General features: G+C 45.7%; 1 protein-coding gene across 6 annotated transcripts in view; it reads right to left on the bottom strand.

The window, feature by feature from the left end:
- Positions 1-26,845, bottom strand: part of LOC122814063 (serine/arginine repetitive matrix protein 2-like) — a 1,651,944-nt gene that overhangs the window by 1,178,852 nt on the left and 446,247 nt on the right. For all 6 annotated transcript variants that reach the window (XM_044086671.1, XM_044086672.1, XM_044086668.1 and 3 more), the window contains exon 5: positions 14,342-14,419. In XM_044086671.1, coding sequence (XP_043942606.1) covers positions 14,342-14,419 — 78 coding nt within the window. The remainder of the gene's footprint in view (positions 1-14,341; positions 14,420-26,845) is intronic.

Consider the following 26,845-nt stretch of genomic DNA (forward strand, 5'->3'; position numbering starts at 1 on the left):
GCCTTCTCTTCCATCTTCTTCAGTACTTGTTGTGCTGGAGAGCCAAACAAATTGATCTTATCCATAGGAGCATCCAATAGTTTTTATTTGATATGGTCTGGTAATGCCTGTTCTTTTAGCCATGCATGACTTCTGATGACTGTGCCAGTCATGGCTGATCTAAAGGAAGCCTCCAGTGCATCATAGCCGCATTTTATGGAATGGTTACTGACTTGTTGAATGTTATGTACCATTTCCTGCACATATTTCTTGTCTGTTTCATCTGAAGACACTTTTTTGGTTAACTGATCTAGCAAAAATTCTTGATACTGCATCATGTGAAATTGAGAGTTCAAGGCCCTAGCTGAAAGAGTAGCAGAAGTGTAAACTTTTTTACCCCATCTCTCTAAGGATCTGGATTCCCTTTCAGAGGGAGGGTTTTGGTAGAGGCTGCTACAGCCTTAGGTCCTTGGGAGATAGTCTCTGGATCTGCAAGGGGAGCCTTATACAGGTGGTAATGTGTGTCCGGGACCCTGTAGAATCTATCGGGCTTAACAGGGGCCGGAGGCAGAGAATCAGGAGCAGTGCAGGCATCATTAAATGCATCATCTACAACAGAAAGAACTGGAGGAATGGCTAAAGGCCTATGTTGAGGTAAATGCAATAAAGTTCTAAGCCTTTTTCTGGAATCTGAAAAATCCTGGCCCTGCCACTGAAATTGTTCCCTCATAGCATGCAGGGTTTCCTCAAAGGAAAATTCCTCAGGCGGAGAGGCAGAAGGAATGGACTCTTCACCATCAGAGTCTTCATAAGGGGAGTATGGGGCCTCTGGAGGGTCTGTATCATTTGAGTCATCAGAGGAATCATCTGTAGACACTGGCTCAGGGGGCTCAGCTCTGGGCCTCTTCTCTGGAGGCGGGTGAGAGGCCCTGTCTGGTTGAGGTTGGGATCCTCGGATTAAAGAGATAAAATCCTCTGCTAAACTAAGCATTTGTGAACTAGAGCTAGGCCTGTGAGAGGGGGGCTTAGCAGGCACAGATTTAGTAGTTTTAGCTGCTTTAGCCCTGGCAAAGGCCTTAATGGACATGGCTGCAGGTGGCCTAGCAGCTCCACGTGCAGGGGTTGAAATATCCAAGGGAATAGTGTCTGATAATTCCTGAGAAACTAACAGCAGGTGGGATATCAGAAGCCGATTCCACGAGGTTGGAAGAGGCCTCGGCTGAAGGAAAGTTTTCGGCTGAAGGAGAACCGCTTAGCTCGGTTTCAGCGAAACAGAGACACTCGGTTGGCTTAACCGCGGTTTCGGCGAAACCGCGGACGCGGTGTCGGTCCTTTCCTGCGTTTTTAGATATTTGCGGTCGGAGGATCCGGCGGCATAATATAAGCAAAATCGAGCCAAAAACTCCTCAGCAAACTCCGACCGACGTCTAAGCGTCCGCCGGTTAAAAGAAGCACAAGCTAGACAAGCTGCGACGTCGTGGTCTGGGCCTAGACAAGGTAAGCAGTAAGAGTGGAAATCTTTATGAGGTATTTGTTTCCCACAAGTTAAACAGTTATTCACTTTTTCTGACATCGGCTGAGGCAAGAAAGAGTCCCCAATGGGGTACTTAGCTTTTTAGAAGTCTTCGAAGTAGTATTCGGTAGTAGTAATCTCTGGTTCTGACCAACCAGCACTTGCGAACAGCTTCTGCTTCGGGCGCCACGCGGCAAGAAAGACTGAGGAAAATGGTGTCGGCTGATGCCTTTATACCCGAAAAACTGCGGCTATGACGTCGGGTGAAGTGCGACACCAGCCGAGGCCAGACCCAGACTTTGGAATCCGGCCGACCGAAGGGCTGCCTGACGACAGGACAACCCATTTGTAAGGACTGCAGATGCATCCTTGAAGGACATCCTGAGCCAGGCATGACGTCTCACGGCTATGCCTGTCCCAGCCGCCCTAGCTGCTCCTTCCATGGCATGAGAAAGGAGTAGCATTGACGTGTTTGAGACTGACTTCAGAGTAGACACTTTCGCTGAGAACGGTCTGTCCTGCGGCGAAAAAGACTCTGGGGGCGACTCAGTGAATTCCGAGGCAAGGTCTCGCTGAAGCCAAATCACATGTGCCAAATAATTCAGCGTGTGGATAGAAAAGGTCACTGAGGAGTAGAGACGCTTCCCAAACCTATCCACCGACCTGGACTCCTTGTCTGGAGGGTGGACTGAGGAACTCTGCTGTGCTAGTTCCTTCTTTGTGGCCGCTGCAACCAACATAGCATCAACTGGGGCTCCTTTTGACCAAGGTTGTCTGCCGGAAGGGGGAGATAAAACCTTGTCAGGGCGTTTGGGGATGGGTTCTACGGTGTCAGGCTCCTACCATGCCCTCTTGGTGATGAAGTCCATCAAGGGGTCCACTGGTGGGGACAACCAGGAAGTAGATGGACCCGTGCCAAAAGCCTCCAGGAACACTGACTCATCCCCAGAAGGTTGGGGGCTGACCAACCTCCCCTCTGGTGGAGGATCTCCATAATTTCGAAGGAGAAGTCTTCGGGAGGTGACCTGGGGGAACCTTCTCCTTCATAGGTTCATACGCAAGTGCCCGAGGGCATCTGTAAGCCTAGCCAGAATGCGTTAGCTTTCACCACCCCCTTAGATTAGTTCCCTGTACCTCTGTCTAGCAGAGCCATTAGTTCTCTGTGCCTCTGTCCGGCAGAGCCACATAGAATGATTTCCTTACTGTTGTAGACACCTGTTTGTCAAAGGCCAGACTACTGTCCACTGACATCTAAGTCAGTGTCTGTAGTGAGGGACTCAGGGGAGTCCAAGTGCCTCCTTTTGCACTTGCGCTTAGGGTGACCCCTTCAGTGGGACTTTCAGAATGGGATCAGTGAGCCGCAGGGGTTTCCTCAGGGAAATTAACCTGGGAATCCTCTGGCACGGGCTGTCCCCGAGACAGGATGAGGGGAGTAGTCGCAAAATCCAGGGGGGCCTGGGTGGTATCCGAGGGGATGGGCTGGGGTCTCTCAATTCCTGGGAGATGACCCTCTCCACCACTTCGAAGGCAGAGGGAGAAGCCCTCGCAGGATCCGAAGCGGGGACTGGAGCCAAAGCCAGGACAGCCTGATGTCTGAGGGAACGGATCGGATTCAAAAAGGTTGGAGCCGAAGAATCCATTCCCCCGGGTCCGACTCCCTGTCTGCGGCTCTGAGAGTCACTCGGATCCCAACAAGTCGGATCAGAGGAACTCAAGTTAACAGCCGGAGTCGAGGTTAGAAGAACCGTCGGCGCCGAGCTACCAGCTCCGAAAAACCTCGGATCCAAGAGCCCCGAAGCACAGATAGGGGAAGGAGAGATGGGGCGGAAAAGAGGCATGGAGGTCCCCCTCTCCAGAGGGAGAAGGGCCTGGCAAGACTACCATCTGAATTTCGGTCTGAATAAATCTCTGCATCATCCTTGCCCATATCCATGTCCGATAGGCTCAGAGTCGACCTCAGAGGCCACCGACTCGGATCTGGCTGGTCTGCACAATGGGGGGGGGGGCCTCAGGCACGAATGTTACAACAGCTCTGGTGAGAAACGAGGAGACCAGAGCCGTGGAGAAACAGGCCTCATGGTCTTAGATGGGGGACTGAGAAAGAGCTCCCTGTCCGGGGATCTCTTACGATGTCTGTCCTTTTTCTCCCTTTCCTCTCTGCACCTTTATCTTTTTCTCTCTCTCTGTCAGCCATGCTGACTGAAGATTTGTCCTTGGAAGACCCAGAAGAGGGAGGTTGAGTCCCTTTCTGGTTGGGAGGTGGTACACTAGAGACAGAGGCAGATTCCAGCATGGCAGCAGGGAGAAGGCCTTTGGCAACTAGCTTGGCCTTCCCATCCCTAAGGGCTCTAGGGTTAAAACTAGAACAGACAGCACACTGAGTGGACAAATGTGCCACTCCCACGCAAATTACACACAGTGTGACCATTGGCAGGGGAGAGCTTATGGCCACACACTGTACATTTTTTGGGCTTCGGCTGATCAGCCATAGTCCTGCACTCAAAGGTACAAACACTACCTCTTCAAAAAACCACACACAAACACAGGTAGGGGAAGGCAGGCCTAACTACTACTCTACACAAAACATTTTTTTTTTTTTTTTTTTTTTTTTTTTTTTTTTTTTTTTTTAAAACACTGATGACCAAGTGAGATAATACACAAGGGGAGAAGGGGAAAAAATTCACTCAAGCACACCTAGATACCAGAAAAATTAACACTTACTATCCCTGAGCTCAGAGCAAAGGAGACCACGATGCACACTACTGGCATGGCAAACAAGATCTGGGGGAAGATACGAGATGGTAGGGCATTACAGGTAAGGGGAGGAGCTCGGAGCAGATACTAGAAAAAAGTGGCCGGCTCGGATCCGATACGGATCCGTATACTCACACGTTGCAGATAAAATTAAGTTAACTACTTCAGATCAAACATTCTTGATTTAATGGAGCATCTAGTAATTTTGCCTTGATATGGTCCGTCAAGATTTGTTCCTTCAGCCAAGCATGCCTTCTCAGAACAGAACCAGTGACAGCAGCCCTGCAAGATGCTTCTAAGGCATCAAAACCACATTGCAAGCTACGTTTACTAACTTGGTTAGCAGAATGCATTAACTCTTGTAAATCTTTATTTTCTGCACAACCACGAATCAACAACATTTTTTGCTAAATTAGTTCCATAATATGCTGCTGGTACTTCAACATGTGAAACTGGCAATTTAAAGCCCTGATGGCAAGAGTTGCAGAGGTATATACCTTGTTACCCCATCTGTCTAAAGCCACAGAATCCCTGTCCGAAGGGGTAGGGTTTTTGGCTGTAGTAGCCTTAATACCGTTAGGTCCCTGGGAAATGGTCTCTGGATCCGCAGTAGGATTTTTAAAGAGAAATTTGTGAGAGTCAGGTACTCTGTAGTCAGACTTGCTAGGAGCTGGAGGTAAGGTATCAAGGGTAAGACTAGATTCCATGAAGACATCTACAATATCCAGGACAAGGGGTATACCTAGAGGCCTGTGCTGAGGCAAGTCTGAGGCAAGTCTAAAAATTCCCCGAGTCTCTCTTGACTGAGGGTAGTCCTGGCATTCCCAGCGGAAATGCTCTGTCAGGGTATGCAAGGTTTCAGTGAAAGAAAAGTCCTCTGGAGGGGAGGCATAGGGAATGGAATCCTCTGCATCTGAATCCTCACACGTGGATAAGGGTATGTCTTGGTGATCACAGGGGTCATCGGACTCTGTAGAATCAGAAGGAAAAATAAATTCTTTGTCCTTTAGAGGGGGAACGCTGACTTCCCCTAATTAAAGTTATAAGGTCTTCAGCCATTCTAAGGATTTGCTTCTGAGGCATGGCAGCCTGAGAACGCGTTTTGGTCGTCTATTTCCCAGGCATAGTGTGAACTCTGGGCCTGAGAAATTTGGTAGTTTTAGTCAAAAACAAAGTAGTCGGTTTAATACGAACATCGGATGGCCTGAATACACCCTCAGAAGCCGGTGCCTGCACAGTGGCTCTAGACCCATCCAAGGTAGAGACATCTGCAGGTTCCATAGTTGAAGCATCTCACGGCATACCGGACTACGAATGGGTCTCAAAGGCCTGCGAATCTGCAGAAGCAGGTATCAGGGGCTGCAAAAGAGCCTGAGTACCAGCAGACTGGTGACTAGGTTAACGGAAGCGTTGTAGTCAGTTTTGGACCTGTGCAGTCTCTGTCTTTATCCTTATGCTTTTTTCCGAAGATAGGTAGTCGGATGGCTTAACGAAGCGATTTCAGAATATGGAGAACGAGAGCAAAATAATCTAGCGACAAAGACAGCCCAATGACAAATAGCGCGGGTGTTGAACCAGGCACAAAACAAACAGCGAGGAACGTCGTGGTCTGGGCCTAAACAGGTGACGCACTAAGAATGAAAATCTCTGTGGTATTTGTTTTCCACAGGCAAGACAATTGTTAATTTTTTCTGACATCTGTTAGAGCAAGAAAAAAGGATCCCCACCGGGGTACTGGGCTTTAGAAGACTTCAGGTTTGAAACTCTAAAAACGAAATTTTCAGGTAGCGGCCGACCGGCACTTGCAAACTGCTTCTGCTTCGAGCTCCCGCGCAGCAAGAAAAGCTGATGTAATGGCATCGGCTGCATGTTTTATACCCCTGACGACCTGAAGTCATGGAAGAGGAGACCATCTGACGCAGAAACCTCAAGAAAAAACACACTTCTGGATCACGGAAATCCAATCGAAGTCTCCACAAAAAACAAATGAAGCAGCACAAACTGGAAAGATATAAGAATAATTTCTTTACTGGAATCCAGTAAATAAATTATTCTTATATCTTTCCAGTTTGTGCTGCTTCATTTGTTTTTTGTGCAGAAACCTCAAGACTCTGGTATTCGGGCTGACTGAGGGCTGCCTATAGGCAGATAACCCAAGTGTGATGACTGCAACAGTGAAACACGAAGAACATCTGCAATTTCTATTGAGTGGTTATATCTGGCTGTGGGGGGATTCTTCAGTAAATTCCCTTTCACAGGTGAAGCACATGTGGGAACCAATGCTGCCTTGGTCAGAAGCAGGAGTTCTGGAGACTCCTCCTGGGCCTTGAGTAGGAGCCTTGGGAGCAGAGGCAGAGAGGGATATGCATAAAGGAACTTTACCGATCATTTAAATGGAGAAGGCATCTATCCTCCAGGCTAGACGGAAAGGGTTCCTTGCGCAGAAATGAAGGAAGTAGGTGATGTTAGGGAGAAGGAAATAGTAATATCTGGGGAGTCACCCCCCAGTAAATTATGGATTTGAAAGCCTCTATATTCAGAGACCATTCAGGAGTGCCCTCCATGTCCCTGCTTAAAAGGGGCCTACCAATATGGTTTGCTGAGAGGGGATATACACTGCAGACAGTGTAAGACTCCGCTAAGAAGCTAGGTGCCGGACCTCCTGTGCCAGCCTGCACAGGGAGTAGGATCTTGTGCCTCGCTGCTTATGTACCACATGACTGTGTGCGCACCAGTAGACTGCTTGGTTTCCAAAGATGTGAGGAGGTCTGCGGGGTTTGTATCTTCATTTCCTTTATGTTGATGCATTCTTCCAATACGCAGGGGGGCCACTCTCCCTGAACTCTGTGGTCTCCTGTCCAAGCTTCCTATGCAATGTCTGAGGCACCTGGAAACAGGACTTGGCCATGGCGGGTTGGAAATGTATTTTCTTCATGTGTAGTCTGGCGAGGGAATGCACAAGAATTGTGGCACCCATCAGACCCAGAGCCCTAAAGGTCTGTACACAGCAGAGTAATGACCCTCGCTGGAAAGCATTAGGGTAATGATCCTCACAGGAAACCATGAGGAACTCTGGGGGGACATTGTCCTGAGGAAGAAAGGCAAGCGTGGAAGATATGTCCAAGATGCGAGTCAACTGTTGGGTGGGAATGAGTTGGGATTTTTTTTGTAATTGATTGTGAACCCAGGAGGGTCGAGAGACGTAGTGCATAATGAAGACGCTTGAGGCAGGTGTCCCTGGATAAAGTCTGGAGTAGTAGGTCGTCCAGGTAAGGGAAGATGTGTATGCCCTGGGGTCCAGCAAAAGGCCACCATGGGGGCCAAACACTGGTCTTTCTACAGCTCCAAGATCTTTCACAAAGAAAGTACAGTTGTGTACACTTACCATAAATGTAGACGTTAGAGTGTATTCACTGTTGCAGTCATTACATTTGGGTAATCCTGCTGGCAGGTTGCCCTAAGCCGGCCAGAATTCCAAAGTCTTGGGTACTGCATCGGCTGCTATCGCCCCTTCCCTGACGTCAGGGGTATAAAAGAAGCAGTCGACGCTATTTTCTTCAGTTTTTCTTGCCCCAGATGTCAGGTGCCCCCTAAAAGGGTAGCCAAAATTTGTGCATATATATATATATATATATATTTGTGTGCATATATATATATATATATATATATATATATATATATATATATATATATAAACACATGCACGAATACAAACTTTACCTTCACCTACAAGCAAATACACCACATAGGTTGTATAAATCAGAGAAGGAAAGATAAGTTCCAGCAGAAAAAATGGGGGTGGCAGGTGGGTAACCTGGACTGCAACAGTGAATACACTCTAACTACATTTATGGTAAGTGTACACAACTGTGCTATGTTCTTTGTGTATCACTGTTGCAGTCACTACATTTGGGTAGAGTCCCAAAGCTAAGGTTGGGAGGCTGGAGCTAAACAGCATTAGGAGCAGCTATGAGGCCCTGGAGAACTGCAGTGGCAAAGCCTGCCCTGGATTTAGAGTAGAGTGGCAGGTGATAGTGCTTGCTGAAGGTGTGTACTGAACTCCAAGTAGCAGCCTCAAAAATGTCTTTGGTTGGTACTCCCCTGAGAGAAAGGCTGCTGAAGTGGCTGCAGCTCTGGTTGAATGTGGCCTAATGCCCTTAGGCACTGGCTTACCATAGTGAAAATAGCAGAAAGTAATGCAGTGACCTATCCACTTTGAAATAGTCTGCTTTGAGATAGCCTTTCCTTGTGATCCTGCAGCATATGCCACTAGTAATTGTTCTGTCTTCCTGAAAACTTTGGTCCTGTCCAAGTAGAATCTAAGCTGTCTCTGCACGTCCAAAGAATGCAGAATTCTCTCCCGCTTGTTCTGTGGATTTGGATAAAAAGTTAGCAGGTGAACAGTTTGGTTAAGAGCCACACTGGACAGCACCTTAAGCATAAATGTTGGGTTTGTCCTCAGAGAAACCCTGTCTGGATAAAACATGACAAAAGGTTCCACAGCCATGAGTGCCTGAAGCTCTGAAACTCATCTTGCAGAAGTTACTGCTAGGAGCAGAGCTGTTTTCCAAGATAAAAACTTTATATCAGCAGTAGCAGCTGGCTCAAAAGGAGGCAGGGAGTTTTTCCAAGGCAGAGTTGAGGTCCCATGCAGGTATTCGTGTTCTCCTTGGAGGCCTAAAATTTTTGGCTCCTCTGAGGTACTGTTTTAATAAAAGATGAGAAAAGATTGGTGGTTCTGTATTGTAATGAGCCGAAATGGCGGAGGCATGAATTTTAATTGATGAAAAACTTGATTATTGCAAAATCTGAGGAATATTTGGTACAGCTGTATCAGTTCCTTGTGCCTGGTTCCAAGCACAGAATCTCCATTTTCCAGCATAAGATTTTCTAGTACTAGGCCTTCTGGCTTCCAAAATGACATCCATCACAGCTTTACTGAGAGGTGTGTTTTGTATGATTACATTATCCGCCATGCTGCCAGGTTTAAAGTCCTGAGTTGGCTGTGCAGGATCCGACACTTTTGCTGGGACAGTAGATGTAGTATTTGAGGTAAGGTCTAAGCTGGGTATTGAGACAAGTTCCTTAGGATTGGATACCAGTACTGGCGGAGCCAGTCTGGGGCAATCAGTATCATCTTTGGCTTCTCCTGTCTGACCTTTAGGAGTACCTTGGGGAGAAGAGGCAGTGGAGGAAAGGCATATACTGATATGTTTTTCCAGCTGAAAGATAGGGCGTCCACTTTCCACGCTTGTCTGTGATAGGTCCTTGTGCAGGATCTTTTTAGTTGGTAGTTGTGAGGGGAGGCAAATAGAGCTTTGCCCGGGCATCCCCATTTCCTTGTTATGCTGAAGACTTGTGGATCCAGGTGCCACTCGTGGGGATCCATGAGGTTTCTGCATAGTTAGTCTGCCAGAGTATTTTCCTTTCCTTGCAGGAATTGCGCCTGCAGATGTATTGGTAAGTCAATGCTGTGTCCCACAAAGTCATGGCTAAGGGGGTAAGAATGTGTGCCCTTGCTTGTTTATACACCACATGGCCGTGGTGTTGTCTATCAGTAGTTGTCCCGTATGAATTAGGTCCTTGAAGGCTGTCAGGGCATTTTGAACAGCTAGCATCTCTGATTGATATGTAGATGCATTTGGTTTGTGGACCAGGTTCCCTGAATGCCTCTTCCTGCCATGTGGGCCCCCCAGGCATAATCTTGATGCATCCATTGTTAGGATCTGCCTGGCTGGGGGTAGTGAGAATGGCTGTCCCTTGTTTTGGTGACAAGCCTTTGCCCACCATCAAAACTCCTGTTGCAGGCAAGGAATGAGAGTAATCATCGTTTCCAGGCTGTGCCAATGTTGTGTCCAGACACTTTTTAGGTACCATTGAAGTTTCCTCATATGCAGTCTTGCATATGGAATTAGTAGGATGCAGGATGCCATGAAGCCCAAAGCCTGCAGAATTTTTCTTGCAGATAACTGGGCCTTTGTTGCCATTTCCTTGAAATAGGTAGTCAGTTGCCTTTGTTTGTCTGGCGTGAGTTAAGTCATCTGGGCAGTTGTATTTAAGCTTGCACCCAGGAATATTATCTCTTGAGAGGGTACTAGTTTTGATTTATTTTCGCTGACTGTGTACCCTAGGCATGTTAAAAGGCTTTTCACAAACGCCAGATGCTGTAGTAGAATGTCCTTGTTCTCTGCTTGAATGAGGCAGTCGTCCAAGTAAGGATATATTTGTATTCCTCTTAAGTCTACAGAAAGCAATTACTGGTGTCAGGCATTTTGTGAAGACCCTGGGCGCAGTAGATAAGCCAAAGGACAGTGCAGAGAATTGGTAATGCTTTGGGCCAGCCTTGAATCTGAGGTTATCTTTTGCATGATTGTCTGATTGGGACATGCAGGTATGCCTCTTTTAGGTCTAAAGTCACACGCCAAGCCTTTCTGCCCAGCATGGGCAGAAGCTGCTGCAAGGTCAACATCTTGAATTTTGGTATATCCAGGAAAGTGTTTAGAATAGAAAGGTCCAGTATTGATCTCCATGTTTTGTCCTTTCTGGGTACCAAGAACAGTCTTGAGTAAAATCCTTGTCACTTGCTCTTGCTGTGGCACTTGTTGAATAGCCCCCATGTCCATGAGGGATGAGACTTTTTGAGCCTCTGCCCATTGATTTTTTGGCAGGTCTGGCCAACAGTTTGCCCTTGACAGGGTATGGAAGTGAAACTTGTAGCCTTGTAACACTGTCTAGAGCCCATTTGTCCTGGGTTATAATGTGCCAATTTGAGAAAAAAGTGCTATTTTTCCCTCTAAGGGTGCTGCCAGAAGATAAGTGCTTGATGCAGGCAGGGGGAAATCATTGGGACTGTTTCCTGTATGGTTGCGATTTGTCTTCTCCACTTTTGGAGGTAGAATCACCCCACTGCTTAGACCTGTACGAACCTTGCGGCTAGGATCTGCCTCTAGGGCGTCTGAATCTGCCCCTTTGAGGTCTGACACTGGAAAGGACCAATTCTTTGTAGGCCAGTGTCTGCTAAACCTAGGTGGCTGTACCTGTAAAAAAATCCTTGACCGTTTGCATAGATTTAGCTTTGGCCTCCATTTTCTTTAATACCTCTTCTGCCTCAACACCGAACAAGGTATCATGCTGTAATGGTGCATCTAATAATTTAGCTTTGACATGATCAGGCAGATTTTGTTCCTTTAACCAAGCATGCCTCCTAATTAAAGAACCCGTAACGGCGGCCCTGCAGGAGGCCTCCAGAGAATCAAATCCACATTGCAAAGTATGCTTTACAACTTGTTCAGCTGCATGCAATAAATCCTGTATTTCTTTGTTTTCTGCACATTCAGAATTTACCAACATTTTCTGTTTAAGCAGTGTCATAACATATTGCTGATATTTGAGCATATGAAGCTGGCAGTTTAAGGCCCTTATAGCCAAGGTAGCAGATGTGTAAATCTTTTTTCCCCATCTATCCAGTGCCCTAGAATCTCTATCAGTGGGGGTACGGTTTTTTGCAGTGGAAGCCTTAACCCCTTTGGGACCCTGAGGAATAGTTTCTGGGTCTGCAGCAGGGTTTTTGAAAAATAATTTATGAGAGTCAGGATCCCTGTAGTATCGGTCAGGCTTAACAGGAGCTGGAGGTAAGGGGTCAGACTAGACTTTGAAAACACATCATCTCCAATGTCTAACACAGGTGGAATAGCTAAAGGCCTGTATTGAGGTAGTAGGAGGAAGTCCCTGAGCCTCTTAGATTCTGAAAAATCTTGCATCTCCCAGTGGAAATGCTCCCTCATGGTATGCAAGGTTTCCCCAAAAGCGTAGTCCTCAGGAGGAGAAGCTGAAGGAACAGATTCTTCAGCATCAGAATCCTCATAGGGGGAAATAAAAGTTCCTGATCAGAAAAGGAATCAGAGGATATGGAAACCTGATCTGAAGATTCATAGTCTGTCTCTTGCCTAGGCCTCTTATCAGGAGGGGGATGGGAACCCCTGATCAACGTAATTAAGTCTTCGTCCATTCTGAGCATCTGCTTTTTGGGCATGGAGGCCTGTCCATGTTGCTGTTGAACTTGTTTCTTTACCTTTAAAGGTGCTTTAGTCTTTGCCTTTGAAGATGAAGTCGGTTTAATGTATAATTGATTAGGTCTGAATACACCCTCAGACGCCGATGCCTGCTCAGCAGCTCCGGACCCATCTGAGGGAATAGTTTCCGAGGCTCCAATACCTTGAGTTTCCAGTGGCCTGACTGACTCCACGTGGAAGTAGGTAGCAGCCTGCGACTCTAAAGTAGCGGGCGTCAGGGGCTGCGAAAGCGCCTCACTGAGAACCGGCAACTGGCTTAGGAGATGCTTCGTCTGTTTTGGACCTTGGTTGCCTTTTCCTTTGTGTTTTTTGTGAACTCCGGTAGTCGGATGGCTATCTGACGACATTGTATAATTAAATCTGTGGCCAAAATAGCTTAATGCAAAATCGTACCAATGCTTAATGGTGGGTTGGTTAAATTTAGCACAAAACAGACAACTTGAAACGTCGTGTTCAGGGCCTAGGCAAGGAATACAGCAAGAATTAAAGTCCTTATGAGGTATCTGCTTCCCACAAGAAATACAACTATTAACTTTTTCTGACATCGGTCTAGAGCAAGAAAAAAGTTTACCCAACGGCGTACTTGAATTTCAATGAAGACTTCGGATCTGAAACTCGAACACGAAAATCTCAGGAGTCTGCCGACCGGCAATTGCGAACTGCTTCTGCTTCGGGCACCGCACAGCAAGAAAGACTAAAGAAAATGGCGTCGGCTGCATCTTTTATACTCCTGACGACCTGACGTCAGGGAAGGGGCAACAGCAACCGACACAGGACCCAAGACATTGGAATTCAGGCCGACTGAGGGCAACCGGACAGCAGGATTACCCAAATGTAATGACTGCAACACTGAAACACAAAGAATATCAGGCTGCCACCCCATTTCTAAGCACAAAATCCTGGAAACACCAGCATGTTCTACATGCTGTCCTTCAGGGTGAAAAAAATGCAATATGGACAAGTCCACCTTGTGCACTGACCTGAAGCAGAATAATCCCTATAAAGGATATCCTGTGTGAGGATTTGTTTACTACATGCCATACAATTAACTTACAATGCAATCTTCTCATAGCAAGATTTAGTACAACTTATTAGCCAAGACAAGAAACAAACCAAAAAATACAGATAAAAAAAATCCCTTACGGTGCACATGCAAGTCTGCTGCAAGTTTTCAGGCGATTACCATACAGCTATGTACCATATGGCAAGATGGCACTGGCCAATGTATCACACATTATTGGCATATGGACACTTGGTAGTACAGCATCGTCCAAAGACATAAAAGGGAGTGGGGGGCTTCTGGAAGTCTGACCTGCTGTGGGCTGCCTTGCACACAAGATATCCCAAATGTGAGGAATGATACAGTAAATACTGTGATGAACATCTCTGGTTAATGTACTCAGGGAAGGCAAGAAGTATGAGAGGTGGGAAGAAATTTAAAATGCTATGTTTAACTTTTACGATGACCATATATACTAGTACTGGCAAAAAAACATGACAAAAGTTAAAAGCAATGGTGACAGTGGTGCAAGCAGAGTAAGCCGAAGTAATGCTGACAGTGGTGCAAGCAGAGTAAGGGGAGGTAATGGTCATAGTGGTATAGGCAGAGAAAGCCTAGGTAATGGTGACAGTGGTGCAAGCAGACTAAGCCGAATGAAGGAGATTAAGACAGTACATACTCACCTGTCTCACTTAAAGCAGCAAAAATTCTGAAGTGGCATCACCTGAACACAGCTCTCTTAAGGCAACTGCAAGTCTTTAACCTCAGCGAAACTACTAAAAACAGACTAGCCTTTGTAAAGTAAGTCAAATCGACAGCAGTTAGAGACTGGGCAACAATGATGAGTTTAATAAACACACTACAGTACAGCATATACGATCACAAGTACCCAAGCCTTACAATTCAGGTTTTAAGGAGGAAGTGGACAAAGGTACATATGCACCAATGAGAATCAGCACCTTAGTAAGTAAGAGGAAATTAAAGCGTTTATCACACAAGTGTGGGAACAACAAATACACCTACCCTCCTCGGTTTTTTTCTTTCTTTTTCTTCTTTTTCTTCGGCGATGGGGAGCGGGATGCACTGGAGCCTTGGATCAGACTGTCAAACAGAACAGCAGTGTTAGAATTTAAAAACCTCACAATACACTCCCATGCTTCTAGAATATTCACAATGCTCAGGGATGGAGAACTATCAAGAAGGCACTCCACTTATAATGTTCAAGGGTCTTTATAAAGCTGTGTATAACCATCTGGGTAAACCATGTTCAGTAACACATGCAGTCACATTCCTGCACAACTCAGTAACACACTACACATAACGAGAAAACAAAACCCCCCAGAAATCCCCCCAAAACCCTTCCAAGAACCGTTTAGCATCTCTGAGCCAACCTGATCAATACTGAAAAAAAAAAAAAAAACACAACCAGCACAAGAAGCAGAGACTGGAAAGGAGATACAGCTGGCACATGGTTAGCTACAGGCAAGGTACAACACAACAAATAAGGTAATGTACAGATGTTTTCCACAGTCTTCACTAGGTAGAAAGACAAAACTCGGAGGAAAAAGAAGCACATCACAACACATTTGAAAAATAAACAGATTTCATGCCACAAATGTGAGCAAATTATAATGTTTCATCTAAAGACAAAAATGACACAGAAAAATGGGAACTATCAGTCCCACTGCAATCTGTGCCACACTGTCCCTGTATACAGGAAAGCAGACTTTATAGATAACCAAGCTTCTTGCAGGGAAAGGATAGTCACTGAAATGCTCTAAAAGGCGGCATCTGAAGGAAGCCTTCAACTCACCAGTATTTCCTGAATGGCTGACATTTTTAAATAAAGCATTTTGAAAGTGAAAATACCTACCAAGCATAAGAGCAAGGTTAACTTCCATGTTTCTTCCCAATTTCACATGCCTCACTCAAAAGGAGCATCATCCTCTTGTCATCTTAAGTTATCCTACACACAAATTTAACTCTGTATTGAAAATCTGTAGCAATTAAGAACCAAACCCAACACAGACAACTGCACACAATTTAGAGCTGTGAATTAAGATCCAAAAACAAGAATAAAGTGTTAGGGGGTCCCAACTGCAACATCTACAGCTGTGGCGAGTACTAAGGGTTACTGCTACAGTTGTACCCATTAAAACTAACTGTAGAGTGAAACAGTACAGACAGCTGTCTACTGGACTATGCCATCCTGGTTATAACCTACAAAGTACAGTTTTGTACACTTACCATAAATGTAGATGTTAGAGTGTCTTCACTGTTGCAGTCATCACTGTAGGGTTCTTCCTGCCAGCAGGCAGTTCTCGGTCGGCCAGAATCCCAAAGTCTGGGTCCGGCGTCGGCTGTTCAGTCATGCTCCCTGACGTCAGAGCGCTAGGAGTAGAAAGCTGCCAGCCGATGCCATGTTCTCCAGTTTTTCTTGCCCCAGATGTCAGGTGCCCAAAAATGAAGGCCAACAGTAAAACAAACATACAACAAACCCCATACCCTGAAGCAAATACACCTCAGAAGGGTGAAGTAGGAAACTACACTAATGAAAGTGTAAGAGGGGAAAGGAGGGAGGGTAACCCAGACTGCAACAGTGAAGACACTCGAATATCTACATTTATGGTAAGTGTACACAACTGTGCTATGCTCATAGTGTTTCACTGTTGGTCATCACTGTAGGGTTGAATCCCAAAGCTGAGATAAAGGGTGGTGGTTATAAAGTAGAAGGGGCGGCTAGAAGGCCCTGCAAGACTGCAGAAGCAAAGCCTGCCCTAGACTTAGAGTAAAGAGGGAGATTATAGTGCTTAGAGAAAGTATGCACTGAACTCCAAGTTGCAGCTTCCAAAATATCTTTTTATTTATTTTATTTATTTAACATTTGTTGACCAGGAATGTCCGACTAGGTTCCACAGAGCCTGTTTTCAGCGGAGGCCCAGGGAGAAATGCTCCAGATTTTTGGTAGGTATTCCCCTGAGAAAGGCAGCTGAAGTAGCAGCAGCTCTGGTAGAGAGAGTCCTAATCTTTCCTGGGATTTGCTTTCCATGATGAGAGTAACAAAATCCAATTCCATGAGCAATCCATTTAGAAATGGTCTGTTTTGAAATAGCTTTGCCTTGGGAATTTGTTGCATAAGAAACAAACAGTTGCTCTGTTTTCTTGAAATTCTTGGTTCTGTCCAGGTAAAAACAAAGTTGTCTGTGCACATCCAAGGAACACAAGATCCTTTCCCCCTTATTTTGTGGATTAGTGAAAAAAGTTGGCAGGTGAATAGTTTGATTTAAAGCCACTTTGGAAACCGCTTTAGGCATGAAAGTAGGATTAGTCCGCAAAGACACCCTATCCTGGTGAAAAATATAAGGCTCCACAGCCATGAGTGCTTGTAACTCAGAGACTCTCCTGGCTGAAGTCAAAGCCAGCAGGATAGCGGTCTTCCATGATAAATACTTAATATCAGATGTGGCAGCAGGTTCAAAAGGAGGCAGAGTGAGTTTTTCCAGAACATAGTTGAGGTCCCAGGCAGGTATAGGTGGTGTCCTAGGGGGCCTCAAATTCTTTGCTCCTCTGAGATATTGTTTCAGAAGTGGATGGGAAAAGATTGGAGGATCTGTATTGTAATGTGCAGAGATAGCGGAGGCATGTATTTTTATGGAGGAGAAGGATAAACCCTTATGTAGCATGTCTGTCAGGTAAAGTAAAATCAGTGGAATGTTAGGAATGAGGGGATCCGAATGCTGAGCATGCATCCAGGTGCAAAATCTCTTCCATTTACCTGCATAAGATTTTCTAGTGCTAGGCCGTCTGGCTTCTAAGATGACATCCATGACCTGTTTGGGAAGAAAAGGATTAATCATAGACCCTAAATTCGCCAGGCTGAGAGTTTTCACATGAGAGTGCAGAACCTGGCCCTGGTGTTGGGACAAAAGATTTGGAATTTGAGGTAAAATCCATGGTGGCTCCTGGGATAGATTCATCAGTTTTGAGTACCAGAATTGACGAGGCCAATTTGGGGCCAGTAAAATCATCTTGGGCTTGTCCTGCTTGATCTTTAATAACACCCGTGGAAGAAGAGGTAGTGGCGGAAAGGCATACCCAGAGAGGTTTCTCCAACTGAATGATAGTGAATCCACTTTCCATGCTAGTTTGTGAAATGTCCTTGTGCATAAAATCTGTAACTGGTGGTTGAGGGGTGATGCAAATAGATCTATGTCCGGGCAGCCCCAGGCCACTGTAATCATCTTGAATATTTGGGTGTCTAGCATCCACTCGTGTGGGTCTGAAAGGTTTCTGCTCAGGCTGTCTGCTAGAGTATTTTGTTTCCCTGGCAGGAACTGAGCTTGTAGATTCACTTTGCAAGCAAGAGCTGTGTTCCATAGAGTCAAGGCTAATCTGCAAAGGGGATAGGAGTGTGAACCCCCTTGCTTATGTACCACATAACTGTGGTGTTGTCTGTTCGTATCAGTAGTTGTCCTGGTTGTAGAAGATCCCTGAAAGCCAAGAGGGCATTTTGTACAGCTAACATCTCTTTTAAATTGATGTGTAGGAGCTTCTGATCCTCTGTCCAAAAACCTTGCAGACCTTTTCCCTGCAAGTGGGCTCCCCATGCGTAATTCGAGGCGTCCATGGTTAACACTTGGCTGGCTGGAGGCAGACTGAAGGCTTTCCCTTTGTTGTGAAGACATGCATGCCATGGCCCACCAATGGAATTCCTTTTGTAGGCAAGGCAAGACAGCAATCTGTGTGTCTAGACTGTGGCAAAGCTGGGACCATACACTTTTTAGGTACCATTGTATTTTTCTCATATGTAGTGTCTTGCATTTGGTATGAGAAGGATGCAGGAGGCCATGTAACTCAAAGCCTGCAGGAATTTCCTTGCAGTTAGCTGAGTTATTGACGGCAAGGTTTTGAAAGTTGAAGCCAGCTGTAGTTGTTTTTCGGATGTCAGGAATGCCATCTGGCTTGTGTTTAGAAGAGCACCCAGAAAAGTTATCTGTTGTTTGGGTGTCAAATTTGACTTTATGTTCACAGTGAATCCCAGGTACTGGAGTAGATTTTAAACAAATTCCAGGTGCTGGAGTAAGACATCCTTGCTGTCTGCTTGAATAAGGCAGTCGTCCAGATAAGGGTAAATTTGAATTCCCTTGAGTCTGCAATAAGCTACTACTGGTGCCAGGCACTTGGTGAAGGCCATGGGCGCAGTAGACAAGCCAAAGGGCAGCGCAGAGAATTGGTAATGTTTTGAGCCGGCCTTGAACCAGAGGTATTTTCTGCACTCCTGTCATAGGGATGTGTAGGTAAGCCTCCTTTAAACCCAATGTCACCATCCATGCATTTTTGCTCAACATTGGCAGGAGCTGCTGCAGGGTAAGCATCTTGAACTTTGGTATCTCCAGGAAAGTGTTTAAAACTGACAGGTCTAGGACGGGTCTCCATGAATTTTGCTTTCTGGGAACTAGAAAGAGCCTTGAGTAAAAGCCTTGCCCAGTCTCTGATTGTGGAACCAGTTCTATGGCCCTCATAGCCATGAGGGATCCCACCTGGTTTAATGCCTCTGACCATTGGTGTTTTGGTAGATCTGGCCATCCGTTTGGTCTTGGCAAGGTATGAAAGAGGAATTTGCAACCCCTTGAAACTACATTCAAAACCCACTTGTCTTGGGTTATGCAAGTCCAATTTTGTTGAAAAAGAGAGTTTTCCTCCTAGAGGGGATTCCAAGAGAGAAGTTCCTGGAGCCATGCAGGGGGAGTCATTGAGCCTGTTTTCTGTAAGACTGAGGTCTGTCCTCTCCACCCCTGAGGGTGGAAGCACTCCACTATCTAGGTCTGTAAGAGGTCTGTGCTTGGGTCCTCCCCCTGGAGCGCATATATCTAACCCCTCTGAGGCCTGTCCAAGCTGGGAAAGGACCAATTTTTTTGTTGGCCAAATTTCTGCTAAATCTTGGGGGCTGAACTTGTAAGAAATCCTTAATCGTTTGCATGGATTTTGCCTTATCCTCCATTTTCTTTATCACCTCTTCAGCCTTAGGCCCAAACAAAACATTATGCTGAACAGGAGCATCCAGTAATTTTGCTTTCACTTGATCAGGTAAGTTTTGTTCCTTTAACCAAGCATGTCTTCTAATGACTGTGCCAGAGGCAGCCACCCTGCAAGAGGCCTCCAAGGCATCAAAACCACAGTGTAAACCATGCTTCCCCAACTTGTTCAGTGGCATGCATCAAATCGTGTAATTCCTTATTATCTGCACATGCAGCAATGGTACCTAGCTTTTGTTTCATAACAGACAGTAGAAATTGCTGATATTTTAGCATATGAAATTGACAGTTTAAAGCTCTAATAGATAAAGTAGCAGGAAATGTACACTTTTTTGCCCCATCTCTCCAAAGCTCTGGAATCCTTATCTGTCGGAATAGGGTTTTTAGCAGAAGCAGCCTTAACCCCCTTAGGACCCTGAGAAATGGTTTCTGGATCAGCAGTAGGATTTTTGTAAAGGAACTGGTGGGAATCAGGGACCCTGTAATATCTATCGGGTTTAGCAGGGGCTGGAGGAAAGGAGTCAGGAGTTAAATTAGCCTCAGAAAAGGCATCATCCACAATATCCAAAATAGGCGGAATAGCCAGGGGTCTATGTTGGGGAAGAAGGAAATCCCTAAGCCTTATCTTAGATTCAGAGTACTCCTGTCCTTCCCAGTGAAAATGTTCTCTCATGTCATGTAAAGTTTCCCCAAAAGAAAAATCCTCAGGGGGGAGAAGCTGAAGGAATGGATTCCTCAGCATCAGAATCCTCATAAGGAGGGAAAGTATATTCCTGTTCAGGGGAAGACACTGAAGAAATAGATGCCTGACCAGAAGATTCATAATCCAATTCTTGCCTTGGCCTTTTGTCTGGAGGGGGATGTGAACCCCTAATCATGGTTAGTAAGTCCTCCGCCATTTTAAGTAGCTGTTTCGGAGATTTGGGTCCCGGATCAGAAGAGGCCTGGGCTGGTGTCTTAGATTTAGGAGGAGTCTTTGCCTTTGTCTTTGGCTTTGCCTTTATCAGAAGCTGTGTAGGCCTGAAAACCCCCTCGGAAGCCGGTACCTGCACAGCGGCTCCGGACCCATCCGAGGGAGCATTGTCCGAAGGTCCTGCAGCTGGAGTGTTCAAAGGCCTAGCTAGCTCCTCGTGGGAGTCCGTTTCGGCAATCGGTTCTGAAATGGTCAGCGACAGGGGCTGCGAAAGCGCCTCACTGACGACGGCCGAACCTGTAGCTGGGCTCTGCTAGTAAAACGTAGTCTGATTTGGACCTCGGAGGCCTGTCCTTATCCTTGCGTCATTTGTGAACTCCGGTAGTCGGAAGCGTGTCCGATGACATTTTATAATCAAATCGCCTACCAAAGTAGTGAAAAGCAAAATCGTACCTTTGCTTAATCATACGTTGGTTAAATCTAGGACAAAACCGACAACTAGCTACGTCGTGGTCAGGGCCTAAACAAGGAATACAGTAAGAATGAAAATCCTTATGAGGTATTTGCTTCCCACAAGAAATGCAATTATTAACTTTTTCTGACTTCGGACTGGAGCAAGAAAAAAGTTTCCCCAACGGGGTACTTAGCTTTGTGAAAAGTCTTCGGACTGAAGCACGAAAAAATATCAGGAGTCAGCTGACCGGCACTTGCGAACTGCTTTCACCGCACGGCAAGGAAGACTGGAGAACATGGCGTCGGCTGGCAGCTTTCTACTCCTAGCGCTCTGACGTCAGGGAGCATGACTGAACAGCCGACGCCGGACCCAGACTTTGGGATTCTGGCCGACCTAGGACTGCCTGCCGGCAGGAAGAACCCTACAGTGATGACTACAACAGTGAAACACGATGAACATCTGTAGAGATTGAACAGTCCCACCAGATGCCATCCAGGATACAATTGACAGCTACAAAGAATAAAGCAGCACAGGCAGCTGCCCACCAGACTATGCCTTTCCTGTTATAACAGACAGTTGTAAGAAAAGATTAGTTGTGTAAGAACTCACTATAACGATAGACATCCTTCTCTGTTACACTATTTTTACATGAACATGAAGTAGTTGACTGCCAAAGTGACTACCAAACGCTGACCAGTATAGAAAATTCTTACTACCTCTGGATCCGTGGTACATCTGAAGTAGGCCACTATCACACACCATCCTCAGAACTGAAGCCCCACGTGGAGAGAGAGTCTATGGAAGAGAGGAACAATGCATCCACGAATGCCAGGAAGAGGGATAGAATACTGCAACAGAGAAGAGGAGGAAATCATTATGGAAAGTTCTTACACAACTAATGTATGCCCTTCTATCTGTCTGTTGCAATATTCATGAGGAAGAATACAAAAGCTGATGCAGAAAGAGAGGAGGAAGTGGCAGAGGAGCTCTCCGGGAAGCCATGGAGAATGGCCCTGGCGAACCCAGCCCTGGTTATGAAAACAGAATCCAGCTTATAATATTTAGGGAAGGTGTGGACAGATGTCCAAGTAGCTGCTTCTAAGACAGAGTTGGTGTCTAGCTCTCTGAGGAATGCCCTAGAGGAAGAAAAAGTACAGTTTTGTACCTACCATAAATGTAGATGTTCGAGGATTCCATTGCTGCAGTCCTGACTATTGGGTATAGTCCGCGTCCCGTCGGCCCGAATACCAGAGTATAAGGCTGACGTCGGTCAGGGCGCATTAGACTGACGTCAGTACGTCAGGGTACTAATGCGCATGACCGACGTCATATCCTCAGTCTTTTCTTGCCCCAGATGTCAGAAGACCCTAAAATGACAAGTCCCAAAACAACCTGCACCAAAAACATGTATAATATATACAACCATATATACAAAAATATAAGCATGTAAACTCACCTACACAACCACCCCTAAATACAGAGGGGAAGGAGGGAGGGTAAATTGGACTGCAGCAATGGAATCCTCGAACATCTACATTTATGGTAGGTACAAAACTGTACTATGTTCTTAAGTCGCCTTCCATTGCTGCAGTCCTGACTATTGGGTAGAATCCCAAAGCAGAGGTAAGGGAGGCTGGCAAATTATAAAGTAGTAGGAGCTGACAATATGCCTTGTAAAACAGCTGTGGCAAAACCAGCCCTAGACTTAGAGTAGATAGGAAGGTGATAATGCCTAGAGAAAGTATGCACTGAACTCCAAGTAGCTGCTTCCAGAATATCCTTAGTTGCCACCCCCCTTAGAAATGCTGTTGAAGTGGCAGTAGCCCTAGTGGAGTGAGGCCTAATCCCAGCTGGAATCTCCTTGCCATGATGGGAATAACAAAATGCAATGCAAAAGCCAATCCACCTAGAAATAGTTTGTTTTGACACAGGCTTGCCCTGAGAACTCAAAGCAAAAGAAACAAACAACTGCTGAGACTGCCTAAAATCCTTAGTCCTGCTTAAATAATAACGCAATTGCCTGTGTACATCTAAAGTGTGCAAAATCTTTTCCCGTTTATTTTGAGGATCTGCAAATAACGTAGGCAAATGAATAGTTTGGTTTAAAGCCACACTAGAAACCACCTTAGGCATAAAAGAAGGATTAGTACGTAATGATACCCTATCCTTATGGAAAATCAAAAAGGGCTCTACTGCCATAAGGGCCTGCAACTCAGACACCCTTCTTGCAGAAGTAATAGCCAACAGAAAAGCAGTCTTCTATGACAAATATTTCAATTCAGCAGTAGCTGCAGGCTCAAAAGGTTGTAGAGTAAGTTTTTCCAACACAAAATTGAGATCCCAAGCAGGAGTAGGAGCTCTACGTGGGGGTCTTATATTCTTTGCCCCTCTACGAAACTGCTTGAACAAAGGATGCGAAAACAAAGGTGGGTCACAATCATAGTGAGCTGAAATGGCTGCAGCATGAATCTTTATGGAAGAGAAGGACAAACCTTTGTCCAACAATTCAGTAAGATATTGAAGAGCCACACTCAAATTAGGCTCTGAAATCTCCAAATTCTTTGCAGTACTCCAAAATAAAAATCTCTTCCATTTTTCTGCGTACACTCTCCTTGTACTAGGTCTTCTAGCTTCCATAATCACATTTAAAACTTGTTGAGGAAGTTGAGACCTGCTGTGTTTCAACACAGAATATGCCAGGCTGTTAGATGAAGAGAGTGAAGCTTGACATTGAGCAGATGACCGTCCTTCTGAGATAAAAGATGAGGAATCAGAGGTAAAGGCCATGGAGGCTCCTTTACCAGAGTCCGTAGTAGTGGATACCAGTGTTGCCGAGGCCAATCTGGAGCTATCAAAATCATCCTTGGCCTGTCTTGTCTGACCTTTAATAGTACCTTTGGAAGAAGAGGTAGAGGTGGAAAGGCATACACATGAAGGTTTTTCCAACTGAAAGACAGAGCATCCACTTTCCAAGCTGTGTGATGAAACCCCTTTGTGCAATACTTTGGCAGCTGGTGGTTTAGTGGAGAAGCGAACAGATCTATGTCTGGAGTTCCCCATGACACTGTCAGTTTCTGAAATACATGAAGATCCAGTTTCCACTCGTGGGGATCCATGATTTGTCTGCTTAACACATCTGCTAAGGAGTTCTGTGCTCCTGGCAGAAACCTTGCCTGAAGAGTTAGTTGCAAGCTGAGCGCAGTCTCCCATAAAATCATTGCTTGCCTGCATAGAGGATAAGAATGTGTTCCCCCTTGCTTGTTGATGTACCACATGACAGTTGTGTTGTCTGTTAGAATCAACACCTGCCCTGGAAGAAGTAACTCCTTGAAAGCCATTAACGCAAACTGGACTGCTAACATCTCCTTCATGTTGATATGTAGATGCTGTAGTCTGGCAGGCCACTTGTCTTGTATCCACTTTCCATTTAGATGAGCTCCCAAGCAATGTCCGAGGCATCTGTCGTTAAAATCTGACTTGCCTCTGGCCGGGTCACAGAGAGTCCCTTGTTTAGGTGACATTCCTGAGCCCACCACAGAAATTCTTTTGAAGGCAAGGTATTATTTGAATGACAGTGTCCAAATCCTGGCAGTGCTGTGTCCATACATTTTTGAGATACCATTGTAGCTTCCTCATATGCAGTTTGGCATTGGGAAGCACCAGAATACAAGATGCCATGAACCCTAATGCTTGAAGGACTGTCCTTGCAGTCAGCACGGACTGATGAGATAGTTGATGGAAGTAAAGTGACAGACTCTTTTGTTTGTCCGGGGTTAAATAGGCCATCTGGGCTGCTGTATTCAGTCTCACGCCCAGAAAGCACATGTCTTGAGAGGGTACTAGACTGGACTTTATTTCGTTCACAGAATACCCTAGGCATCTTAGCACTGCTATAACATATTCGAGATGCTGTAGAAGGTCTTCCTTTTCTTGAGCCAGAATCAGGCAGTCGTCCAAGTAAGGATATATTTGAATTCCTTGAAGCCTGAAGTAAGCTATCACTGGAGCCAGAACCTTTGTGAATACTCTGGGCAGTAGATAAGCCAAAGGGCAATGCAGAGAACTGATAATGAGAATTTCCAGCTCGAAACCGCAGATACTTTCTGCAACTTAGCCTTATAGGCACATGAAGGTAAGCTTCCTTGAGATCTAAAGTTACCATCCAGTGATCTTTGCCCAGCAGAGGTAAAAGCTGTTGTAACGTCAACATCTTGAACTTGGGAATGTCCAAAACGTGTTGAGGAGAGATAAATCCAAAATTGGTCTCCACGTGTTCCCCTTCTTTGGTACAAGGAACAGGCGAGAATAAAATCCTAGGCCCCTCTCTGACACAGGGACTGGCTGAATGGCCCCTATGTGAAGTAACTGTAAAACTTGCTTGTGAGCCTCTTTTCTTTGTAGAGGAGGAACGTCTGGCATGCCTTTGAAAGGGGCATTGTATGGAAATAAAATCTGTAACCGTGGTGAATGATATCCAACACCCATTTGTCTTGAGTAATTAAATCCCAATTTTCTTTGAAAAGAGACAGTCTTCCTCCCAAAGGAGCTGCCAGACGTGAATCTGCTGGCAGCTGTAAAACAGGTCATTGGGTCTGTTTACGAAAGGACTGACCCCTGCCCTCACCAGAAGTCTGAGCAGGTGAACTCCCTGTTCTAGGCCTAAAAGAACCTTGAGCCCTGCCCCTACCACGTCTAGACCTACCCCTAGACTGAGAATCATAAGCAGGATATGTCCACCCCTTAGCAGGCCAATTTCTACTAAACTTGGTGGCTGCACCTGCAAAAAATCTTTAACAGTTTGCATAGACTTAGCTTTGTCCTCCATTTTCTTTAAAACAGCTTCCACAGGCGCACCAAACAACACATCAGACTGTAAAGGAGCATCCAAAATCCTTGTCTTAACATGCTCAGCTAAATTCTGATCCTTCAACCAGGCATGCCTGCGAAGAACAGAACTGGTAGCAGCCACCCTCGAAGAGGCCTGTACAGCATCAAAACCACATTGCAAAGAATGCTTACCCACTTGTTCAGACACATGAACCAAATCCAGCAACTCTTTACACTCAATACCTTCCGCCAAAGCATCCACCTTAGATTTCAATTGTGAAAGGAGATAATTCTGATATTTTAACATGTGAAACTGACAATTCAAAGCTCTCATGGCTAGAGTGGAAGAAGTATACACTTTCTTTCCCCACCTATCCAAAGCCCTTGCCTCTTTATCAGTGGGGACAGGATTTTTAACCACAGAAGCCTTTACACCCTTAGGCCCTTGAGAAATAGTTTCTGGGTCCGCCCTAGGACTCTTAAACAAATATTTATGAGCTTGGGCACCCTATAATACCTATCAGGCTTAACAGGAGCAGGAGGCAAAGAGTCAGGGTTCAGGGAAGCCTCTGCAAAAACATCTTCCACCACATTCAACACAGGAGGAATAGCTAAAGGCCTATGCTGGGGTAAAAACAAGAACTCCCTAAGCCTTTTCCTGGAGTCAGAGTAATCCTGGCCTTCCCATTTAAAGTGCTCCCTCATGGAATGCAAAGTCTCTGAAAATGAGAAATCCTCAGGTGGAGACGCTGTAGGAGTGGAATCATCCACATCAGAATCAGAATAGGTAGGATACTCCTGCAAATCTTCCACAGAAGATTCTGAAGCCTCTGAACACTGTTCAAAACTATCAAACTCCGGTTCCACCCTAGGCCTCTTATCAGGCGGGGGCATCGAACCCCTAATCATAGTAATCAAATCTTCTGCCATTTTAAGCATATGTTTCTTAGGTACAGAACCTGAAATGCTAGGAGAAGCCCCCACTGAAGCTGAAATAGGCCTACCTCTCAAAGAAGTTTTGGCAACAGAAGGAGAGGCCCTAACTACCTTGGGAAGAGAGGGAAGAACAGTCACCTGAGAAGCCCCCTCAGCCTGGCCTACCTCCTGAGCAGGCACATCCTGTAAGAGTATAGTTTCTCCCTGGGACTCCATGGAAACTCCTGGCAAAACCTCCGGCTCCACTGAGCCTTCTAAAGAACCGACGTCCGGGACTGCCGGTTCCTCAACCCTAGGCTTCACTGTTTTATCCTTGCGCTTCTTGGAGGAAGCGGGCGTCGGAGCATCCGACGGCATTTTAT

This window comes from Protopterus annectens, chromosome 10.part0 (genome assembly GCF_019279795.1).
Source record: "Protopterus annectens isolate FY-2018-M chromosome 10.part0, PAN1.0, whole genome shotgun sequence".
Classification (NCBI taxonomy): domain Eukaryota; kingdom Metazoa; phylum Chordata; order Ceratodontiformes; family Protopteridae; genus Protopterus; species Protopterus annectens.